Raw genomic sequence first — 24321 nt, forward strand, 5'->3', positions numbered from 1 at the left:
AGGTGGTCACATGCTGCTCATTGTGCCGTTCATTGTCCACGTGACTGCTCAGCCACTCACAGACTTCAGAGGTTTATTTTGAGGCAATTTAACCTTTTTTTTTTAAGTCTCCAAAAACCCCTTTAAATATTAAAGACCTATCCTTAGGGTAGGCTATTAAAGTCGGATCAGGTGTTTGAAGGGCAGTGGCACTCGGTCCCTTTGCAATGTATACCAGGCACAGCGCCGTACATTGTGTGTAGGTTAATGTATAGTCCCATTCATTTAAATGGAACTAAGCTGTACAATGGTTGATGAATGTGACAATATAGGCCTGAAGAAAAGGCGTCAACACTTGCCCAAGTATGTGGCCCCCTCAAACAGATGATCAGCAGTCAGACCTCCACCAATCTGATATTGAGGAGCTTAAGAATAGTTTATCAATATTAAAGGTGTTATTGAGCATCAAAAACATTTTTGAAACCTGCTCATTGTGGTGGGAAAGCATAAAAGGAATACATTGGAAGTAGAGATGAGCGAGTAGTGCCTTAGCCGAGTATCTCGCCGCTCGTCTCTAAAGATTCGGGGGCCGGCGCGGGTGACAGGTGAGTTGCGACGGGGAGCGGGGGGAAGAGAGGGAGAGAGAGAGAGATCTCCCCTCCATTCCTCCCCGCTCCCCGCTTCTATTGAAGCCTATGGAAGCCGTCCGGATCCACAGGAGACCCACCCCTGAATTAAACTCACCTGCTCCGGGTGATGCAGATCTTCCTTCCTTCGCGGCAGGAACTTCTTTCTTCGGCCCGGCGGATGTGCCCGGCGCATGTGCGTGGCACTTAGCCGGCGTGCCGAGCATATCCGCCGGCCGAAGAAAGAAGATCCGGCCACGAAGAAGGGAAGACACGCACGGCCTTCAGCAGGTGAGTTTATTCTTATTTTCAGGCCTCGTGTCCGCGGGAAAGGAGGGACCTGCTACGGATTCTCCATGGAGAATTAGTAGCGGGCCTGATTTTCCCCGTGGACATGAGGCCTAAGGACTATGTGGTGGCATTGTCTCCCCATTTATTAATGGGAAAGGAACTCAGCACAGTAAGCCACCCCGATTATTGGTATTGGAAAAGCCAATCTTACCTGAAGTGGAAAAGCCAGGAAGAATATAGGCTTTTCCAATACCAATAATCGGGGTGGCTTACTAGGCTGAGTTCCTTTCCTCTCCCATTAATAAATGGGGAAATAATGCCACCACATAGTCCTTAAGGGCTGTAATTGTTTGTCTTTATTTTTGTTTGGTGTGCCCCATGGGTTATATTGTAACGAATTATAATAAGATTGAGTTTTAATAATTAATCTACACTGTGAAGGGCCTTACAATTAGAATAGATTTTTGCCCCTGTGATTTTTAGCTGACCATGTCAGAGCTTGCTCGTTTGCCCGTACAGCCTGCTTATACAGGAGAGTTGGGGTGTCTATGGATGAGGTGTGTATGCCATGTGTGTTTTGTTGTTTGTTGTATTCATGTCTCTCTGTTTTCTGTGTTTGTGCTAACAAGCTTTGTGGTGGCAAGTCTGTCTTTTCTAACTTGGTGTCTTGGTGATTGGAGAGTTAACCAAGTTGGGAGGCTGAGTCCAGAGTAGAGAGGAGAGAGTTCAGAGAAGTAGTCGGTGGAGGAGGACATGCTAGTGGGAGCCTCAAGCTCTGGTGCTTCTGCGTGCCCGAGCTGTGGACCTATCTCATTTGCCGTGGGATGTATCCCCCTCAAGGGACTGAAGCTCGGAGTTTGCATCCTGGCAAGCAAAAGAAAAGCAAAGTTGTGAGTTGTCAATCGTGTCAGGAGTGTACCCCCGGGATCATCTATCAGATAACTTAGACTGAGGACACCTAGATGACGGGAAGGAAGAATGACTCCTGGAAAGCATGGGTGTGTGTAACAGAGTTGAAAAAGGAAGGAAATTTGCCAGAAGTCAACGCAAGCTGTTTTTTGGAAAATCCAAAGTTGATTATGTGAGTAAGCATAAACTGTGTGCCTCCGGTTTAAAACTAACTTTTGACTGTGAACTATTTGCAACGAGTGACCGTTCGCTCGAGCAGAGGCACTGGCATCACGTGACATATCGTTAAGGACTATTACCACCATTTGCTCTTGCCTGTGTTTGCACTGTGAGTGACTGAGCTGGGCCACGTTCCACCATTGTTTGGAGAGATCGCAGAGCCACCCGTGATAACCATCTTGAGAATACCATGGTTTCCCCCGCAACAGCCACTTCATCCAATCCCCTGTTGCTCCCATTCCGATGGTGCCTGGTCACCCACTGCTGTGACAGGAATTAGAGAGCAGGGGAACCAGGTATGTTCAGTACAGGAGTGGTGGTGGTGGGGTCAACTGAGGTGACTATGATGTTTTTATGTTTTTCGACAACCCTGAGCAGGTCTCAACATTTTTTGGGGAAAGCTGGTTAACTTATTTAAATCCGAGAAAACCCCTTTAAAGGCTGCGTTGGGTTGATTCTCTATGTTCATGTGTTCAGATTATGGCATGTTCTTTCTCACGCTGAAGTATTTTTCCGAAGAAACATTGCTTCTACAGGACAATATGGTGCCATATGGAAGCATCATCTGGCATCAACGGGAAGCATGTGGCAGCCAAAGTGTCACATAACAGGGCCCTCCAAAGTTTCCCTAAATCAGCTCTATCCACTTGTACTTACCTCCTTTGGTGCATGCCGCCAATAAGTTGACAATATTTAAGTGTGGACCCAGATGACTCATAATCTTCAGTTCCGACATCAGAGCCTGTTTCTCGCTGCTCCGAGCAGTGGCTGAAAGACAGCAGAATTCATAGACAGCAATGATATAAGAAGAAAAGAAGAAAACTTTCCATCATCGCGGCCCGACAAATTCTTCACCACTCACATTTCAGCATCTTTACTGCTACTTTTGTGGTTGACTGAGCATGTCCTAATCCATGAGCCGTAGCTTCTACCACTCTGCCAAATGCTCCAGAGCCAAGTGTTCGGCCTGAAAAGTAAAAATGGAAGGAGCTGAATTATTACTGCAATTAACTGTTTCATGGCAACATTCATATACTATATCCTCCTTCTGTCACATGTATATCACTTCTTATATAGAACGTAGAAGCAAAAATGTTCTTGCTAGACTCTACAAACCTAGCAAAGGTTAACTTGACACTGGGCTGAGTGTAGTTTCCATCTGTGCGCTCCTCTCCTGCACCTTCTTGTCAGCTAATTCATGAGCGCAACAAAGTTTCTCTGTTGTGGTCATAAATTAGCTAATAAGGTGCAGCCCAACTGAACCCCCGCAAAACAATCACTTACTGTAGTTCTGCTACTGTATTATGTTATGAGCTTGGTTCTTGTATCGTATCTATACACTGAGGTTGGCTCTGGTCTTGTATTTATGGTATACATTTGGTTCTGGTATTGTATCTATGTGCTGAGGTTGGTTTGTGCTGTATTATGTTATGAGCTTGGTTCTTGTATCGTATCTATACACTGAGCTTGGCTCTGGTCTTGTATTTATGGTATACATTTGGTTCTGGTATTGTATCTATGTACTGAGGTTGGTTTGTGCTGTATTATGTTATGAGCTTAGTTCTTGTATCGTATCTATACACTGAGGTTGGCTCTGGTCTTGTATTTATGGTATAAATTTGGTTCTGGTATTGTATCTATGTGCTGAGGTTGGTTTGTGCTGTATTATGTTATGAGCTTGGTTCTTGTATCGTATCTATACACTGAGCTTGGCTCTGGTCTTGTATTTATGGTATACATTTGGTTCTGGTATTGTATCTACGTACTGAGGTTGGTTTGTGCTGTATTTATGTTATGAGCTTGGCTCTCCTACCGTATTTATTCACTGAGCTATTCAGGTGTGTGTAAACACAGGCAGACGGTATATCCATGCAATATACAGTATATTATTTTTTTTCTTAAGACAGGGGGCACCAAAACAGGTTGCATCAAACTTATGGCCGGTACTGCAGGCTGCTTTGATTGGCCAGCACTGTTCACATGAGCAGCAGTGGCCAATAGGAGCAGCATGTAGTGGTTTAGTAGACAGTATGCAGTCTAAGGTGGTGCGGCCATATTGGATTGTCTCGGACTGGAAGGTCCTTATAATTTTTGGGTTAATTACTCAATATAGGACATGTTTTTCATTGGCATAGGTTTGGGCATGTGTGCTGAAAGGACGTATTACACGGTCTACTGACTGAAAAGGATAAAATGCCATAGAGAATGCCAGGTTTGGGGTGTAACTACAATGTAAAAAATGGAATAAAGGCTAAACGCCATATATGAAAAGTATCTAACAGTTGGGGACGAAACCTCCGCGTGGAAGTATGATGGTGAGCTGAATACAGTATTGGTAAGCATGCCCCACTGTGCCCCACAGATTACATACAAATAACCATAGAACACCATAAATCCCGTCCAAATACTCATAATAATGTACAACTAAATTGTCCTTCACAGAGTGTGAAAACCAACCACAGCCGCCGTATGCAGTGGAGTCTAGACTATTACATACAATAATCATGCAATGCAAGAATATTTACAGTCACAGTCCACAAAGCCCTCGCCAGTCCAGGTATTTATGTGTTTTATCTCAAGCACATCTGATGCAGCTAATGAAGGCCTTGATTAGTTGCACCAGGTGTGCTTGTAACAACATCTGATATTGATGCAAATGTTGTCTCTTATGAAGGATTCTATTTAGGGGGTTGAAAATCCTTGTTATATTATCTACGTTGAGCTTGAGTTTGATTGTTTTTTGCAAATTTTTGAATGTTTGTAAATGCAGCAAATAAATCTAACTTGCAATGGGTGTTGAATAGAGATGAGCGAGCGTACTCGGTAAGGACAGATACTCAAATGAGTATCGTCCTTACCAAGCACCCGCCTGCTCACCCGCAAAGATTCGGGTGCCGGTGGGGGGCGGGGAGCGACAGGGGAGAACAGGAGGGAGATCTCTCTCTCTCCCCCGGCTCCCTCCTTCTCACTTTAAATATAAGCCCTTCCCTGAAAATCAAGTAAAAGTGGTTTAAAAAACAAAAAAATAGATACTCACCTCTAGAGATGAGCGAGCGTACTCTCTAAGGCAAACCACTCGAGCGAGTAGTGCCTTATGCGAGTACCTGCCCACTCGTCTCTAGGAACGGGGGGGGGGGGGGAATCTCTCTCTCACTCTCTCACCCCGCTCCTCCCTGCTCACTGCCGCAACTCACCGCTCTCCCCTGCCGGCACCCGAATCTTTAGAGGTGAGCGGGCAGGTACTCGTATAAGGCACTACTCGCTCGAGTAGTTTGCCTTAGCAAGTACGCTCGCTCATCTCTACTCACCTCCCTTCAGCTGCCGGGGCTCAGCCGCGTCTTCTCCTGCTGTCCCCTGCACTGTGGCGCTGATCTATCAGAAGGCGGGGACTTTTAATCCCCGCCTGCTGAAAGAGCTGCCTGTGATTGGCTGAGCACCTCACGCTCGGGCAAAAACACGCTTGTGTGAAGCCACCCTAAGAAGCAGTCCTGAAACACAAGTTCAGTTTGACTCTTCTAGTGGGAATTACTTGTTGGAAATAAGCAGGAATACTAAATAAAGTCAGTAGAATCCATTGGTGAAAGCAAACTTTGGGGCTGCTGCATCAAAATGCAAGCAAAAACAAAAAAATGCAAATAAGGTTGGCAAGACAACAACTTTTCAGAATTTTTTTAGCCTCTAACCTTCTCCGGATGGAGATTACGCTATGTGCAAAATGTCATGTCAGCCGGCCGTACAGTTTGTGCGTGATGCTCCAACAAACTGGAACCCGTAAATAAAGGGGGATTGGGGGCATCGTCAGATCGAAAAGCATACAGAGAATAGTGATCAAGGAAAACATCCTGTGGTCAGAAGCAGTTCATTGACAAAAGGGGTCAGAGGAGGATGTCCAGAATTGTTCTGATAAACAGGCAGCGCACAGCCCAGCAGACAGCAGCTAAATACAGCGCTCGTACTCCGATAATGTGTCCAATCGCACAACCCGCCATTCCTTAGCACGGATAGACTATACCAGCAGACGATCAGTTGCAGCGCCATTGCTGTCTAGTAGAAACAGAAAGGCAGAACTCCAGGGGGCGAAAGAGCGCAAAAATTGGATCACTTAGTAGTGTAAGAATATTGCCTGGTCAGATGGATCTAGATTCCTGTTGCACCGTGCTGATGGGAGGGCAGAATTTGGCGCAAGCAGCATGAATTGAACTCTTCCTGTCTGGCTGGTGGAGTAATAAAGTGGAGAAGGTTTTCTGGGCACCTCCAGGGTCTTCCGATATCTGTGGATGAACGCCATGGCAAATTGCCGCAATTCTGAAAGCCAAAAGAAGTCCAACGCAGTAGTAGTCGGGGGTCCCTACCGGTCAGTGTATAGGCTATTGTCGTTTTTAAACCGCTTTTTATGTCCCTCAGGCCATTCTCACACATCCGGTATAATTGATTTCAATGGGGCCACGCAGACAACTGCTTGATGGAAAGCGTCACGATTTTCAGGCGCTGTCTTTTCTATTTTCCCCATTTAGCGCACCTCACTACCCACCACAATGATGGGGTGCGCTATAACCAGCTGTCGGCCGCAGGAGCGCAGGTGTCAGAGCGGCCTCAGTCATAAATTCATGTACAGAAAAGTTTTCCATGCTCCCTCAGGTATATTTCTACATTGACCACATGGGGGCACTGTTGCCTACACATTTCTTTTCCATTAAAGCTCCTTGCACATTGTGATAATGATAACTTGCTGCAGTTTATTCAAGTCCCTCTGAAAGCCAAGACGGTCATTTGCATTCTCGCTATATACTTGTGCGCTGCCTCGGTTTCTATTGGCAATAAAGTATAATGGGCAGCCGGCAGTAATGAGCGGCGCGGCTCGTAGAGAGCTGATTCTGTGCTGACAGTTTTATTTTTTGACACTAACATAAAATGAATGTATAATGTAGCGTTAAACCTGGCAGAGCTGAATGGTGGCAGGTGATTGCGGATAGGTGGCAGCAAGCAGTGTTGCCGCGAGGCAGCGGGTGCGGATATAAAAACTCAATTAGATGCATGGGCATGTCTATAAAATGAGAGGATATGAGGAGCCCATCATCCATAACAGTCATCCATGGTAATAAAATGGAAGTTCGTGTTATTTTGTAGCCATAACTAGGCTTTTATCCACCTGGAGCACATATTTAGTTTGCTGCCAGAGCCGTGTATGTGCATGACCAAGGCAGAGTGACTTGTTGCGCCTCCTTGGCACCAGTACTTTGTTAGACCCTTAGGTACCTGGGGCACATGCCCAGCCAGTATCTACCTTAATCAAGCCTTTAATTACTTAGCATACGTGACTCACCAGAGACTTTCTATTGAGCCCATACATTGCTCAATAGAAACAGAGTTGATCGCTACACCACTCAACTAAGGGCTCTTGTCCTTCTGTGGTGGGGGTCTTTGCAACCACAACCCCACCATTTAAACTTCTGACTTCACTGTGACATGTCAAAAGTTTAAAAAAAGTTTAATTAGACTTTAACGGGCTTGTCCGGTTGTTAAATGTTGATAGCCTAGAGCCCTAGACCATTAATAGTGAATCAGTACAGGATGGTAGTCCACACCCGCGTCATTTAGCTGTTAGCCAGGCCAGTGTGCCCTTGCACTGCTCGGATTTCTGCAGGAAGCAGACAGTTCCATTCCTACTACAGTGGCCAGGCTTGGTATTACACTGCAGTTCTCATTGGAGTGAATGGGTGTAATACTAAGCCTGGTGACTGCAGTGGGGAAGGAGCTGTCTGCTTACTGTAGAAATGCAGTGCACTGGTCAGAGAACAGCTGATCGGTGACGGTCTGGGGTGATTGACCTGTGCCCATTTACTATTCATGGTCTAACCTGAGGATAGACTATCAATAGCTTATAATTAGACAACTCATTTAATGATTCCACAAATAGGCCCAATTCTTGGTGGCACAGGCAGCTATAGTGATTCTACCATCTTGGGGCTGCAATCTTTACTCAGGAACCCTCAGCTCCTTCTCTACTGCATCTAGCAGCATTTCCTTAAGCTCCATACGTAGGTCTTGCTTACCGTCTGGGATAGCAAACCCTGTTTCCTCACCCGTCTGGGATATCACACCCCGTTACCTCACCCATCTGGAATAACACACCCCGTTACCTCACCCATCTGGGATAGCACACCCTGTTTTTTCACACTACTCCCAGTGGACAGTCCAAATGGGCAACTCAGTTTTTTGGTTCTCAGATCTACAATTTGAGTGCACTGCAATGGCGCACATACCAGCGGGGAAGTCACATTACCTACCATTAGTCTTCTGTGCCATTGTCCCTCCTATCTGTAGTGGCCCAAAGTCTATATTTCTGGCCCCTCTATAACTGTCATACATGTCATGTCTTCAGTGTGGATGCTCTGTGCAAATTCTCTTGTCTTTAGTTATTTGTACTGTACAGCTGCAGCATGTAAGAGGTTAATGTCTGAGAGTGGCTGGGATATGTCTGGGAAATGTAACAAGTGTGTCTTGTCACGTGATGTTGCCCTATATATGTGTTTGCAAAGAGTGAGTCTGGGCGATTCTGTTCTGTTCTTCTGGGTGTCTTGAGAGAAAGAGTGACAGCCACATGGGGTTACCTTCAACCCTCATGTGGTGAAGAGAATGGAAGCTGAGGAGAGGTATCCTGATGCCCCCCATTCCAGGATCCTTATTTAAAGTGCGAATGGAGAAAGGAGTTGCCGTGCAGAGTCCAAACTACTAATCTCAAGTGAGTGTCTGCGGAGTGCTAGGGGTACCTTGACCGAGGTTGCATGCGTCCTTCCGGGGAGGAGTCTGGTAGAGCTATTGTGACAAGTGCCATCTCTACCCTCGCCAGCTCCTCAGTGTGGGCCTTGTGTCTCAGTCACTGCGCTATCCACTAGTTCCAAGCCTCATTTTCAGTCGCTTCAATTCTCTGACTATAATACCTAAGGCACACCCGAACAATGCATGAATTGGGTAGTCAGAAGATTGAGGTGGACATCATGGATGGCCAAAAACTGGGCCCAGAACTGGATTGGAAGGACAAGATTATAGAAGACCAACAGCAGGATATATATAACTCTCTCTTCCGTTCCCTGGTCAGAATTTTGTTCCAAGATCGAGGACTGACTTTACGTTAAAAGTCAAGGGGGTACTCAACTTGTAAGAGCTGTAGAATTCTTAAAGGGTCAGTCTGTGAAAATGTTTTATCTTTACCCTAGAATGTAATTGCCATACAATGCCTACTAGGGAAGATGGCATACTTTCCGAACGCTGTATGGATGAAGTAGCTGCTCCGATGACCTCCCATGTGACCTCCACAGTGACTAGCTGAATCCTCCTGCCTCTGCTGGAGTTTGAAGTTGGTTCTTCTATTTATTCCCATGAGAGGTAAACAGTCAGTCTGATAGCAATGAATAGAGACTGTAACTTCTGGGCTGCTGGAGGAATTAGCTCAGCACAGCAGAGGTCACATGGCATGGTGTGGTAGGTATGTTATCACAACTGAAGACAATCAGTACTCACTTGACACCTTCTGCCCTTTTGTTTTAGTGACTGAAAGGGATTCAGCACTCAGACTCCACCAATCAAATTTTCTAACATGTCACTGTGACACAAAAAAAGTTTTCTGAAAGTTTAGTTACAGAAGCCCTCACCGGTGTCTAGCCTACGACTATATACAGACACTGCGCCCATATCTACATGGGCCATAACTCCTTGTACGGCATTTTGGAACTCCACCAAGCAATTACCTAGAACTAGTTTGTCTCTTGAAATCTCCCAGCTTGAGTCATACGGAAGCTGTAGAGGATCCACATAGATGTACTCGTGACCATCAGGGCTGATCGACTCAATCACCTTCCACCGAATCTCATAACGCGGTTTCTGCAGATTTAAGGATAATAGATAAGGAACTTTTTACATGTAACGAATGATCATTTCGGTCATTACAATCTCAACTTATGAACACTATAAAGCTCCTACTGAGTTTACAACGGTCTGGTGGTTCATCAGAGGTGGCATTTGAGGAGGTTAAGCATTAGCTCCATATTTCTATCAACCTTAATAAAGGGGTCGTCCAAGAAGGTGTAATTCTCATGCAGAACTACAGTTTAAGAGCCTCCACTTCTGGCCCAATTGCAGCCCTGCAACATGTGGAATGGGGTCCTTCTATGCCCATCACATGAGTAGGCTGGCTGCTCTGCACATCTTAATAACCAAGCAGGGCACCTTCTGTGTGAAGGTGGATGCAGAAATGCTAGAGGACTTAATAGGTCTTGGGCAAATGTCAGTTCTTTACGCTCTCCATTCTGTTGGAAAATGTTTTTTTCTCTAATTACTTTAACCCTTTCCAATCCACTGTCTGACGTGTAAAGACATTGAAGGCTGTACAGCTCTGATGCTGGAAGACGTCCGGCAGGGTATCCTTACTGTATATTACTGTCCCGCTCTAATGTCAGGGGCCTCTCCAGCATGTCTCATACCGCAGTACTGGCTCTAGCCAGCAAACGGCGCCATTGTATAACGACAGAAAGAGAAAGCCCCCTAGGAAACCCTGAATCCAAAATTGGATTGCAAAGGGTTAAGTGTTCCATTATCCTCTTAGTGACACGGCTAATTTTGGCCATAACGACGCAACTATTTTTTATTCATTTTTATCTCCACATTTTGAAAGCCATAACTTAGATTTTTCCATCAACCGTATGAGGGCTTGTTACTTGTGTGGCAAAATGTAGTTTTTATGGGTACCGTTGTTTGTTTACATATAATGTATTGGAAAACTCACTAATTTTTTGGGGGGAAGAGGGAGAAAAACACATTACTTCTGCCTTTGTTTATTGAGGTTTTTTTTACAGTGTTAATTCTGCAGCATAAATGATCCATTTTTTCAGCTGGTTGGTGCGATTACAACAATACCAAAATTATTTTTCTTAGGCTTTTCGACATTTGCACAATTAAAACCCTTTTTTTGGAAAATATATATTTTTTGGATCACTGCATTGGAAATCCCATAACTTTTTTATTCTTGCATGGATGGAGCGGCGTGAGGGCTTGTTTTTTGAATGACGTACTGTAACTTTTTTTGGTACCATTTTGGGTTCATTTGGATTTTTTGATAACTTTTATTGCGTCTTTTTGGGAGGCAAAATCAACAAAAAAATGTAGTTTTTGCTTTTCTTTTGCATTTGCCTTGATAAACAGCATGTTCAATTTACTAGCGGGGTAATAACGGATGCAACAGTAACAAACATATCTTTTTTTTAAATTTAAGCTTTAAACAAAGGGGGGGGGGGGGGGGAAGTGTGCAAAAAAGGGATTTTTTTAAACTATTTTTTTTTTACAATTCTTTCACCATTTTTTATGTCCCTGTAGGGGACTTGAACCTGCAATCCTATGATTGCTCTGATAATATATATTATTGTTAATCTTAGCCATCCCAGGCCATGGCAGACCTAGACACCATTGTCTGGCAACACATGGCCCTCCACATTTACATAGCGGAGGGCTAATGATATAATAGAGCAAGCATCCTCCCTCTGTGAACCATTTACATGCAACGATCAACATTAATTGCTGCATGTAAGAAGTTAAAAGCGGGGATTGGTGTTCTCAGCAATCTCTGCTGTTACAACGGGGGGCTATCTGTCTGCAGATGGCGTGGGCTTAGCTTCTGAGCCCATTCCATCCATAGGACATAAATGTATGGCAGCTGAGTGGAGTGGCATGATTGGGATGGGTGTGTTTACGGGGCGGTGCCACTTGTAACTAGATGGCTCCTAAAGTGGTAAAGCTCGGTGGAAAATAGAAGTAGTATCATTGATGCAGTAGTCATTGGTCTGGGCTGAAGGGAATATAAAAAAATCCCAAGGGCTGTGGTGCAAGCGTTCCTGAACAGAGTGAGAAGTAAAGACATTTCTGGCCAATTCCTGCACTCTCTACTCATGAACGTCAACACAGGTGAACTTCACGTTCACGGGAACAGATGCCGGTAACACGCTTTTGTAGTTATCTGTTATTAAACTATTTTGAGAAAGCAAAGATATGTGGTCTGTCCGGAGAGGTCTACTGGAAATAGAGCTGGCCAGCCCCGTGGTCCTCTCCGCAGTAAGTCTAGAGTCGCTCCTACCTGAGGACAACCCTATCGAGGCTCTCTTCACTGACCGAGAAGAGGAATGACTTATTTAGTGGTATAGCAGAACAGCCAGCCCCCTCCAATGATGAGACCGGCACAGAGAGAGTAAATACTGTGTGAACCAGAGTCGAAACTGGGTTGGAAGTGGAGATTTCGACACTGCAGGTCTGGGTCAGGATTCTGGCTACCTGGGCAAGCTAGATTTTCCTTGACTTTGTACAACTATGCTGTTAGTTGGGAAGGAAAATATCACTTGTCCAGATACATTCCGTTACTCTACATAGCCGTATAGAATGACGCTGACACCACTTGTCAATGACATCGGTCAGAATATCTTTGGCAATTGTTGGGTAGACTGCTCTATCGCCACATGTACAAAAGTACACATTTTATGCAGTTTAAGGTTCTTGGCTTATGCTTCAATTTTTTTTGCCAGCACTAAAACTAAAACCAACTGGGAAGAGATGTATAATGGAAGGCTCCCAATCCCAGCTTGTTCCAAAAATGTGGGCAACACATGTGCCACAGCTGCCAGCGTGCAACCACAGCCTTAACCCTTTCCAATCCACTGTCTGACCTCTGAAGACATTATGATTAGAGATGAGCGAGCACGCTCGGTTAAGGCAGTTACTCGAGCGAGCATAGCTCTTCTCGAGTAACTGCATACTGGTCCGAGCAGATTCGGGGGGGCGGCGACGGGGAGCGGGGGGGGGGGGAGATATCTCCCTCTCTCTCCCCCTGGCACCCCCTGCTCACCCCCGGCGCCCCCCTGAATCTGCTCGGACCAGTATGCAGTTACTTGAGAAGAGCGATGCTCGCTCGAGTAACTGCCTTAACCGAGCGTGCTCGTCCATAATTATAATTTAAGAATGTACAGCTCCGATGTTGGTAGACATCCGTCGGGGTTCTCTTACTGTATATTGCCAGCCTCTCTGCTGTTGCAGCCTATCCAACGTGTCACCTCATGCAGTACTGGCTTTAGCCAGCATATAACGCTGTTGTATAACGGCAGAAAAAGAGTAACCCCCCTAGGAAAACCAGGATACAAATTGGATTGGAAAGGGTTATTATCTGATCCTTCTTGTATGCACTGACCACAAATTAGTCCAAAAGTTCCAAAGAAATCAAATTTTTCTTTTTCGTGGGACAGAAATGTCAATCCCAATTCCAACACTTTCTGAAGGGTCACACAAAGACTGCATCTCCAAAAGAGCATGTAAACCTGTTCTGGTTTATAGGATACACCCTAAAAGTCAGTCAGAGCCCCGTGTGGCGCAGAGTGTTAAGGCATCAGAAATGCAGTCCTAAGTTCTTGCTGAAGCTTGCGAGTTTGATGCTTATGTATCTGTCTTTTAGATGCAGTGAAACTTTTCCCAAACACCATTTCACTGGCAGTACAACCCTTTATCTAGACAGATTTTCAGCTCCGCCCTTTATTATACATACCCGCCATCTTCTTGAGAAGGCCACCCCTCTACCAATGTGACTTTGTGTAGTTGTCTCAAAGAGGTTTCATTGCATACAGATGAGTGGAGGGCTTTTGGAAGTGATGCTACTTGTTGGCCAGAATCCCATGTTCTATAAAATGGGTCCTGACAGTGGATGAAAGATTCCAGATACCAAAACGCTCCAGTCTTTAAGTGGCTCATGGTGTATGTTGAATCTGTCATCCACTAAAGAATAAAGAAAAGTGGCAGCATCTGATGGTGCAAAATATTTAAAAAAAATTTTTCCCATAGCCACAGGAGACACAACGTTTCCACCTAAGGTTAGGTCTTTGTCAAGTTCAAAGACCTAACCTTAGGTCGAAATGTTGTGTCTCCTGTGGCTACGGGAGAAAAAAATGTAAATATTTTGCACCTTTGGATGCTGCCACTTTTCTTTATTCTTTAGTGGATGACAGATTCAACATACACCATGAGCCACTTAAAGACTGGAGCGTTTTGGTTTGGTAAGATTTCATGCATATGGTGATTTACCCCTTTGCAATCCACTGTCTGACGTCTGAAGACATTCTGATTGAAGGCTGTAGAGCTTTGATGTCGGAAGACGTCCGGCAGGGTATTCTTACTGTATATTACTGGCCGCTCTGTTGTTGGAGGCCTCTCCAGCATGTCCCATACCGCAGTACGGGCTCTAGCCAGCAGACGGCGCCATTGTATAATGGCAGAAAAAGAAAGTCCCCTAGGAAACCCTGAATCCAAAATTGGATTGCAAAGGGCTAAGGTCCTAAGTTTTTTCCTGGGCCTGCCAAAATTATTTTTGCTGCGGTTTTTGAGACACATAGGGCTGTTCTTTAATATCTTTTTTTACTGAATTCCTTTTTAGAGGTCATGTGCAGAAAAAGTTTTAAAAAGATTTTCTTTAATACTTCTTATTTATACTTCTTTATGTTTAAAATCAGTACATGAATACGAAAATCAAGTACAGGAATGCATTCCCCATTTTGAAAGTTTTCTTATATAATTAGTATAGTCTCAGATGACACGGCGGCTATTGGTGTGGATGACTGTTCTTGTTCCTTTTTTTTTAAATCTATTTTTATTTTGCTTATTTTTGTACAGATTTTTTTTGTCCCCTCATACAAGACCTTTAGGGGGAATTCATAATGTAATTTTTTTAACTTGTCACTGTGGCATCCATGAGAGCAGCATCCATAAGAGCCCCAGTTACCGGAAGAAACCCATCCCTCATGGTGATACTAGCCATTGCTGTAAGACCCAACAGTTCTACCATACCGGGGGTCACCCGCGATCATGTGATCACTGGGTCCAAAAGAGTAGGTGGCACTGCTGCTTGCTCTATTCTCTACATAGCACTCATTGAACACTATGTAGGCTAGAAAAGAGAAGGTGAAGTGGTTTATAACCTGTGAGCCTGACGTGTTCCTGCCAGATTGTAGGAGCTTACACAATTCCAATGGCATGGATTTACGGCCCAGGACCCAATGCCGTCCATTATTCCTTATTGGGTTAACTTATGAAATGATCTTATATAATCTCTGGATCCCCTTTATAACTTCTGGTAATATGTGAAGCATTTAGAATTTACATACCTTTTGGCAGAAAGCAATAAGGATTATCAGGAAAATCACAAAGAGCACGATGAGGACCAGAATGGCGGAGATCAGCACCACTTTGAAAGTTAAGTCTGAAATACATAATTATATATGTTACATATAAGGAAGTCCGCCGCAACAAACAATGTTCCGGACTTGGGACATCATCAGCACCCCGATGCCGCGGGTGACTGAGCATAGCCTTACAGGAGAGCCTATATGGACTTAGATAGGGAATACACATGTATGTCAAGATAGGTTGAGACCGTTTGTGTCCGGTTTTCTTGGCTCTTCATGGGGGCCCTCATATTAATAGTGCTAAAACCCTAGGGTATTTAGTTGTTTGCTTATGCTGACCACTGGATGTTGTCCTATGGGTCACACCCTTTTTGTTGTTACCTATAATACAGAATCCATTATTTTCAATAGGTAATAGTCACAGCTCACCTCCTCCCCCTCCCTACAAGGTCACAGAGCCTACCCACAGCAATCTCCCATAGATGTCAATGAGTTCCATCCAGTCTATCGACTCTATGGTCCTTGTGGCTGTTGTAAAACATATCTCTAAATGCTGCTAACCAAAGCTCAGGCAAGATGGCCGCCCCCATAGTCATGTAGAGACAATAGAATAAAAACAAGTCTACAATCAGATTTAGAAAAAAGATTACAAATGTTTCACCTTCTGGTTATAACTAGTTAAGACATACCTTTCCTTTAAGATGGGAATGCCTCTTTAATAAAATTGCAACTTTTAACCCCCCCTGATATGTTCCTATGAAGATAACGAGATACTCACAGTTAGGCACTAGTGTTACGTCTCGGTGGTGTTGAATTCCGAGATCATTGTCCCCGGCACAGCGCACCGAGATTGAATCTCCCACACTGCGGATATGGAGAACGCTCTTCACTTGGTACGTCCCACTTTCTGGTTGGGTATAAGTGGTGTTCATATCAAAATCCATTTGTGCTGTTATTTGGTCCAGGGGTTTCCACAGGTCCCAGCTCTTACTGCTGCACCTGATGGGTTAATGGAACAGACATTTATAAGACGGGGGCGCTCATGTCCTCTGTTCCCAGGATCCATTATTTTTCCAAAATTTTAATGATGCAGCCCTACTTTTTTCATGCCTACTTTCCAAGAACCAGAACTCTTGTTTAGCCATTCCCATAGCTGTCTGAGGGCTTGTTTTTTGTGGGACGACTTGTATTTTTCAGTGATGCTAATTAATGTATCATGGTATCCTGAAAAACTTTAAAGTAATGGAGTCAAATGGGAAAAAACACAATTGCGCTATTTTCACGCGTGCGGGGGGGGGGGGGGATCAGCCAACCATGTGTGAAGTGAGATCGGCTCCTGCTCCATACAAATCCCGCACACCCAGCATGGGAATCTACATGCTGGGGTGTGAAGTGTTTAATTGGAACTTAAAACTGCAACTTTTTGAAACTGTTACCTATAGGCTGTAGGCTTTATAGTGGTTTTTTTTCACATTTTTGCCCAAACTGCTCAAAATGCTCAAGGTTTTTTCTTTTCATGCATAGTTTAGTGAACTGTGTTTCTATTAAAGGGGTTGTCCAGGATTACCATAGGCTGTGTCTATAATTGCTGGTCTTTTTCATTGACGTAAATAAAGTTGAATTGCAATACCATACATAACCTGCGGACAGATGTGGCACAATTTCTGTAAAAAAGGGCAGATCCTTTTCCTAACTTTTTTAATATTATTCTGAAATTTCTGGGCTTCCAAAGCGACAGTCCACTTATCAGAAGCGCTATAGGTTGCTGAGATGAGACGATCAGATCCCACCTTCGTCAACCACAGGTAAGGCTACCGCATACTCTATAGTTAAAGCTACTCTCCAGCGTCTGGACAATTCTGTCCCTGGACTGAAGTGGGAGGGTATATTACCGGCTAGCATTCTTTTCTGCCGATGTCTCTACTATCCACCAAATCAGAATCCTATTAATTTTGTTTTCAAAATGGCTACTGCAATTTTCAAAATACCTAATGCCTACTGTGCTCTGCTCTCTGATTGGCCAGCACTAATCACATGAGCAGTGATGGCCAATCAGAGCAGGTATAGTACACTGGTAGTCTAACACTACTAGTGTCCTGTGGGGATTTGGTAGTCTGAAGATTGTATTGGCCATTCTGGAAGGCTGGAAATGGGACCTGGAACCAGCGGGCCAGAGGGGCATCAGCACAGAAAACCAATAGCGGGTAGTAAAACTAATCCCTCTGATCACAGGACAAAGTTGTGTCCTGGAACTGGAGGGCTGCTTTAATTCATTATGCCGTGGACTCACGTCAAGTAGCCCAGTGCCAACCCAGATAACGACTTACCGTTTTATTTCACTGCAGAAGTGCCAGGTGATGTTTGGCTTTGGCATTCCTTTGCCCACACACGTCACCAACTGTCCACCATTAGCTGGATGAGTGTCAATGATTTCTTGTATTTCAACTGGAACTAAAAATGTGCAGAACATCTCAGACGTGTAGAACATGTAAAGGTCAAGTAAAACATGAGAGTTAAAAGTAGTTTCCTCCGGTGAACTCATTTCTGCAGAAGCCCTTTTTTGTCATTTCCATTTTTTCTTCCTCAATTTTAAGAATTCATAACGTTTTATTTTTCTGGCCATATACCCTGTTTCCCTGAAAATAAGACATAGCCTGAAAATAAGACATAGCATGATTTTCCAGAATTTTTAAGGATGCAAAACGATTTTTCAGGTTTTTTGAGGATGCTTGAAATATAAGCCCTACTCCAAAATTAAGCCCTGCTAGCAGTTAATTAAAAAAAGTCAATTTAAATAGTGTCCAGGCAGCTATACATGTAAAAAAGGTAAACCTTTTTGAACAAAAATTAATATAAGACACTGTCTTATTTTCGGGGAAACACGGTAGCTACAGGAGAGTTTGTTGTTTGCGAGATGAGTTGTATTTTTCAGTAGAAACATTTGAAGTACAATATACCCTCTTAGGGCTCATGTCCACGGGGAAAATCAGGCCCGCCGCGGATTCTTCATGTAGAATCCCGCAGCGGGTCCCTCCTGCCCCGCGGACATGAGGCCTAAAAACCAGAATAAACTCACCTGCTCCGGACGATGCGGATCTTCCTTCCTTCGCGGCCGGATCTACTTTCTTCGGCCCGGCGGATGTTCTCGGCACGCCGGCAGCGTGCCGCACGCATGCGCCGGGCACATCCGCCGGGCCGAAGAAAGAACATCCGGCCGTGAAGAAGAGAAGAACCGCATCGTCCGGAGCAGGTGAGTTTAATTCTGCCGCGGATCTGGACGGCTTCCATAGATTTCAATAGAAGCCTGCGGGAGCCGTCCCCACGGGAGACCCGCATGAAAATGGAGCATGTCCATTTTTTTTCCCGCACGCGGATCCGCACCTGACCGGAAAAATGACATCCGCAGGTATTTAACTACCTGCGGGCGTCCAATGCATCCCTATGGGGCGCGGATCCGCGTGCGTGAGAAACGCCACGGATTGTAAGCCCGTGGACATGAGGCCTAATTGTTACACTCCGTTTTTTTTCTGTATTGTTGTCATCTTATTGTACACATGACATGGTTCATTATGAGCTGGATGACGAGCGCAGATCAACAAGACCAACATATGTGTAAATGACCCCTGACCCCTGTATGGGGGCCGAATGAATGGAAAATAATTGGTTTGGCTCTTGGAATGCAGTAAAAAAAATTGCAGCATCTTGGAAGGATCAACTTGATTTAAGAGAAGATGGCATAATATGTCATTTATGCCAATATATTCCTAACGCTTGTCGCAAATGACATCAAGCCAAATATTTTAAACTCTTTTCACCAACAAAATTGAAAAATGAGCAATTTACCATTTATCTGAAGATCGAAATGAATAACCTGAAGATCGTCCTCGTTCCGCGCTCGGATGGTGTAGTTACCGCAATCTTTTTCTTTTACTCTCACAATGTTCAGATTACTGGTGTACCTGGAAACATATTCTCTGTCATTCCTTGTAAGAACATTGATAGCTAACATGAAAAATATAGCAATCAGCTGGTGTTCTTCATTGTCTTGGACTTGGAAGGTTCACGGGTTCAAGTACAGTACGGTAGATTTGAAACCCTCTGCTAATTCATACCATATTTTCTAGAGGTCTAAATGCCAGTAAAGTGTAGAACCTCAAAGGCAGGGGCGTAACTGAAGGCTCAGGGGCCCTGATGCAAAAGGTGAGCTGCCCCCCCCCCTCTATCTGTATCTGTGCCTGTACCCATACCTAAACCATGCTGCACAGAGACATAACTTGAAGCCTCTGGGCCCCATTGCAAAACCTGTAACAGGGCCCCCAACTATAATGCTTTATTCATAGTACTGGGCTCCCTATATGGAGAAAAGAGGCCTTAAGGGCCCCCTAAGGCTCCTGGGCCCGGGTGCAACCGCATCCCCTGCACCCTCTATAGTTACGCCCCTGCTTAAAAGGTATGTTACCTTTCATGTCAATTTTTTTTATTGAATTGCCTCCTCTAAGAGGTGGTAAGTTCTGGACTGGGCCGGGGAGTTACTGGATGTCATATATCTCTATTTTTCAGGTAAGGTAATTAACACAAAAGAGGACAATATATGGTTGCAGGTGGGTCCAGATAAGCTGGAGGCTTGGTAGATGTGGTGTAACACTGATAAATGTAAGGTTGGACATGTGACCATTACACACTAACTGGGAAAAAACAGCCAAAACCGACATGGAAAAGGACTTGGGGGTTTTAGTTAACCATAAGCTAAACTGGAGCAACCAGTGTCAGGCAGCTGCTGCCAAGGCAAGTAGGATCATGGGGGGCATCAGAAGAGCTCTAGTGGCACATGATGAGAACATTATGTTAGACCACACATGGGATATTGTGGACCGTTTTGGGCACCGGTACTCGAGAAGGACATATCAGAGCTGGAGTGGGAACAAAGGCGGGCAACTAAAGTAATTAATATTACATGTTATAGTCACTGATTACTTCAGAAGGGTCAGTGATTTGGGGATTATTACGATTGCCAATTGGAGTTGGGAAATATATTTATTCCTTAAAATGAGGGAAACTGGCTTCTACCTCATGAGGTGTTTTGCCTTCGTCTGGGTCAGTGCTCCAGGGTAATAGACTGAACTGCATGGACGGATGTCTATTTTGAGCCTTGCTGACTATGTTACTATGTATCATGGGCTATAACACTAAAAAGTTAGCTTGGTTTGGCTTTTGCAACATTCATGTAGTACGATACATTGCAAGCTGCTCATCACTGTTCACTATCCATTCCGTCAGTTCTCGGTCTCCAGACTCTCCTGTCTATTCTAAACACAAATCCAAGCTGAATTCTCAAATCAAAATACATTTTATTTGATTTGATCAGAATTCTGCCTCGATGAGCTTTCAGGAGAGGAGAAGAGGAACCAAAGCGGAGACTGAGCTACCAGACCGACCATTTGATGGAAATAGGTAATGGCATTGAGCAGAATGTAATATATTGTAATGCATGCAAGCTCTAGAACAGGGGTCCCCAACTCCAGTCCTCAGGGACCACCAACAGGTCATGTTTTCAGGATATCCTATAGTAAGAACACCTATGGCAATGTCTGAGGACCGACAATAATTACATCACCTGTGCAACACTGAGGAAATCCTGAAAACATGACCTGTTGGCGGTCCCTGAGGACTGGAGTTGGGGAACACTGGTCTAGAAGACAAATGGAGCAACATTTTTAGTAAAAGCCAATTATAAAAACAGTTTTTAGTCCATAACAGTTTTTAGTCGATCTCTCCTTAGTGGTGTCACAGTAATGGGGCGGAGGTACTTTATAGCACTCAGCCCTCCTACACGGCACTATTTCTGGAAGTAGCAGATCCTTTTCTCTAATCCTGAACGTCCCTTTTAATAAGAATATCAGAATACTCACTCGTTCTCTGAGATGTTCCTGTTTACCACACTCAATTGACTTGTTGTGTTTCCTGTTAACAGGACGCCATTTTTTAGCCACTCAATGGTCGGTGGAGGATAAGCTTTGATGTACACTTCAAGGGATATACTTTGGTGCAAATCGGCTGTTTTAGTTTCTTCAGCAACAAGTGTCACAAAACCTTTTTCTAATGGGAGAAATAATACAAAATATTTTAGGTTCAAGTTCCAGGACTCATGATTGATATGAAAAATGAATACAAAGTGATGAACGGTCTTCGAAGAGTCAATGCCACCATTTTCCTACTGTATATTCATGCGAGAACAATGGCAGTAGAAATATCACTTGTCGAAGTACTTGAGGTCAAACCATTCTCAACATAATGGGCAAAAGAAGCAGATTGCTTAATAAGAACATACTTGTATTCTCATAATAGCATGGACCCATACTCACAGATGTAGAGCTCTATCTGTCCCCAATAATAGTTCCCACCCAGAGAAATAACTTGAAGCAGCTGGGCAAGATCTGTACCAGGACCCCCAACTATTAATTTACAGTATTGGTCTCCTCATATAACGAAGATAAACCTTATGGGCCCCCTAACATTCCGGAGCATGAGTGCATCCTCTGGATCAACTATAGTTACACCCCTGATTCTACGATATACACTCTTTTTTGAGAATTAGACCCATACAAAGGCAAAGCAAACTCATTGTGCTGCCTCCAGAATCACAAATGATGTCAAACGTATGTCCTTCAGCACTTCATGGTACTATCTTGAGAAGGACATCCTTCTCCACCTGTCTTCTACTACCATCAATGTTGCTCTGCGGGGCCATGAGAGAGGTGTCTGGCACAGGAGCTGGAACACAATGAGCCCACTAACAGCTCTTGCACCGGGTCTGCCCCTAACATATGAATCCCGATTTGGTGAGAATTGGTAGCTTCTGGGCTTTGGTAGGCTTAAGGTTGAGCTTCTTTCTATCCTCCTTAGTTTTCACAAAGTTATAGGACTAGAATTAAATGTCATAAAATGTATGACCCTTTGATTGCTCAGTTAGATAAGAATGGTTGCATAGGGCAAGCTGTAGTTCTTAATGTTTTGAAAAAAGAACATCATCTTAGAATTGTCACAAGCCAGGAATTGAAGGCTTTTTTGTCCTTGGTCCCAACAAAGCTGCTATAACAATGTCTAAATGGAGTTTCAAGGGTGTTGATTAAAGAATTGAAGAGCTGGTATAATGACTAAAGAATAAGACCAAAGGTTCTACGTTGATGTGTCACAGAAAGATGACATGTAATAAAATGTTTTGTACCTTTCACTTCCACGTAAACACTTTGTGTTTTATGCAGTCCATGAAACATCTCCTCCACCATACACGTGTAATTACCCGAGTCCTCCAAATTGGCGTCTGGTATTGTCAGCTGGAAAATCACCGAATTACGTCCCATTTTATTTTCAATAGTATGTGACTTATTAGTCTGTAATTGGAAAAGAAATGTGATATGACCAAGACAGAACCATTATGGTTTATAGGGAAATAGAACAGTTACATCTTCAAAGAACAATATAGATGGCATATCTTTATAGTGGTCAGAGCAGGGGCGTAACTATAGGGGATGCAGGGGAAGCAGTTGCACCCGGGCCCAGAAGCCCATAAGGCCTCTCTTCTCCATATAGGCAACCTAGTAGTATGAATAAAGCATTATAGTTGGGGGCCCTGTTACAGGTTTTGTATTGGGGCCCAGGAGCTTCAGGTTACGCCTCTTGGTCAGAGAGCTTTGTTTTTCTGATACTGGGCTCCAAGTCTCTTGTATTGTGAAAAGCGAACTTTTCAAAGTTTGGTTGGGTTGGTTTGCTGTATTCGGGGAAAACGTTTAACCAGAATCTGAACTTCACCAATGCCACTAAAATTGGTATATTACAGGAGAAGAATTGGAAGAAGAGGAGGAAAAGGAAGAAAAAGAAGAGAAAGTGGAAGAAGAGGAGGAAGAAGTCATTTTAGTGGGATCGGCCAAGACAAGCCGCCCAAGGTTTGGGCTCACGCCAACTAAAATCCAGGTGTGATTCTTTAAGATGAGTTGCTTAATGTAAGGTGACATCGTGGAGGTCCACAAGAAGTTACTGTGTGTCATGCTGTAGACATGAAAAGCAAAAAGGAGCTATGCCACTAGTAGAGAGACACAGGACGTTTGCCAAGTGGTTCTGCCACAGAGAGCTGCGGGATTGACTATCCACAGACATAATGCTTAGTGGCATGTTCGCAATTGGAAAACTGAAGGATTATCCTGGTAACAGGGTAGTTGGCATAACCCACTGGCATGATCATCCTCCGACTTACAGTGTCAGTACCAGTTATCTGTTGACAATAAAGGAGTTCCAGCATGGACCAAGTGAATGTGTCATACTAATAGGTTCTCTAGTATGTGTCCTGTTACCAGTTTCATTATGCCTGAAAAAACTCCCAACTCTATTGACAATGGAGCCATACAGAGACTGCCATGAATACCACCATTGTTTACCCAGTGAGAGGTGCCCATGTATTCATACGTTGGTCACCTTCCTTTGTATCCGCTCTAGTTCATCTACAGTATGTATTTCTTATACACAGGTGTCCAAAATTGTACACAGTATTGCAGTGTGGTCTGACTAGTAATGTGTGTAGAGAAAAAATGATGTTCTTGCCATAACCACCTACTGTAAGCCGCTTTTAATGCATGCTTTCATCCGCCTTGGCAAAAGCTGCCCTGCACTGCTTGCAAAAGTTAAGTCCAGAAGTCTTTTTCAGTGGCAGTTTTTTCCAGTACTTTACTATTTAATACATAATTCTAGAATTTGCTTCCTCAGCCTAAATGCATGACCTTAGCAGGGACATAGCTGGGGGCAAGTGGGGCATGTGCCCCGGGTGCAGTCAGAACTGAGAGGAGAGAGGGTACCAGACTTGACCCAGAACAGAGCTGGTTCTGCAGAAAATAAACATTACAGTTTTGGCAAACGCAGCTCATTCTATTTTAAATGTCTGTAGCTCTGGTTTTACCAGTCCTACTAACAGGCCAAGATTCTTGGCTTTAAAATTACACCAAAAGCATTTCCATAGTTCTGAGAGAATCAGAAAGACAGCCATTTAAAGTGGGGTTGGGAATACAGAATTTATTACTGACATGTCTGTGTACAAAGCAGAG

At 44.0% G+C, this 24321-nt stretch overlaps 1 protein-coding gene across 2 annotated transcripts in view; it reads right to left on the reverse strand.

The window, feature by feature from the left end:
• The window catches only part of PDGFRB (platelet derived growth factor receptor beta), a 111545-nt gene that overhangs the window by 25971 nt on the left and 61253 nt on the right, over positions 1–24321 (reverse strand). For both annotated transcript variants that reach the window (XM_066590386.1, XM_066590385.1), the window contains exons 6-14: positions 22455–22620; positions 21139–21325; positions 19073–19188; positions 17557–17680; positions 16008–16228; positions 15209–15303; positions 9773–9905; positions 2887–2991; positions 2682–2792 (exon numbers count right to left, since the gene is read on the reverse strand). In XM_066590386.1, coding sequence (XP_066446483.1) covers positions 2682–2792; positions 2887–2991; positions 9773–9905; positions 15209–15303; positions 16008–16228; positions 17557–17680; positions 19073–19188; positions 21139–21325; positions 22455–22620 — 1258 coding nt within the window. The remainder of the gene's footprint in view (positions 1–2681; positions 2793–2886; positions 2992–9772; positions 9906–15208; positions 15304–16007; positions 16229–17556; positions 17681–19072; positions 19189–21138; positions 21326–22454; positions 22621–24321) is intronic.

This window comes from Eleutherodactylus coqui, chromosome 2 (genome assembly GCF_035609145.1).
Source record: "Eleutherodactylus coqui strain aEleCoq1 chromosome 2, aEleCoq1.hap1, whole genome shotgun sequence".
Taxonomy (NCBI): Eukaryota; Metazoa; Chordata; class Amphibia; order Anura; family Eleutherodactylidae; genus Eleutherodactylus; species Eleutherodactylus coqui.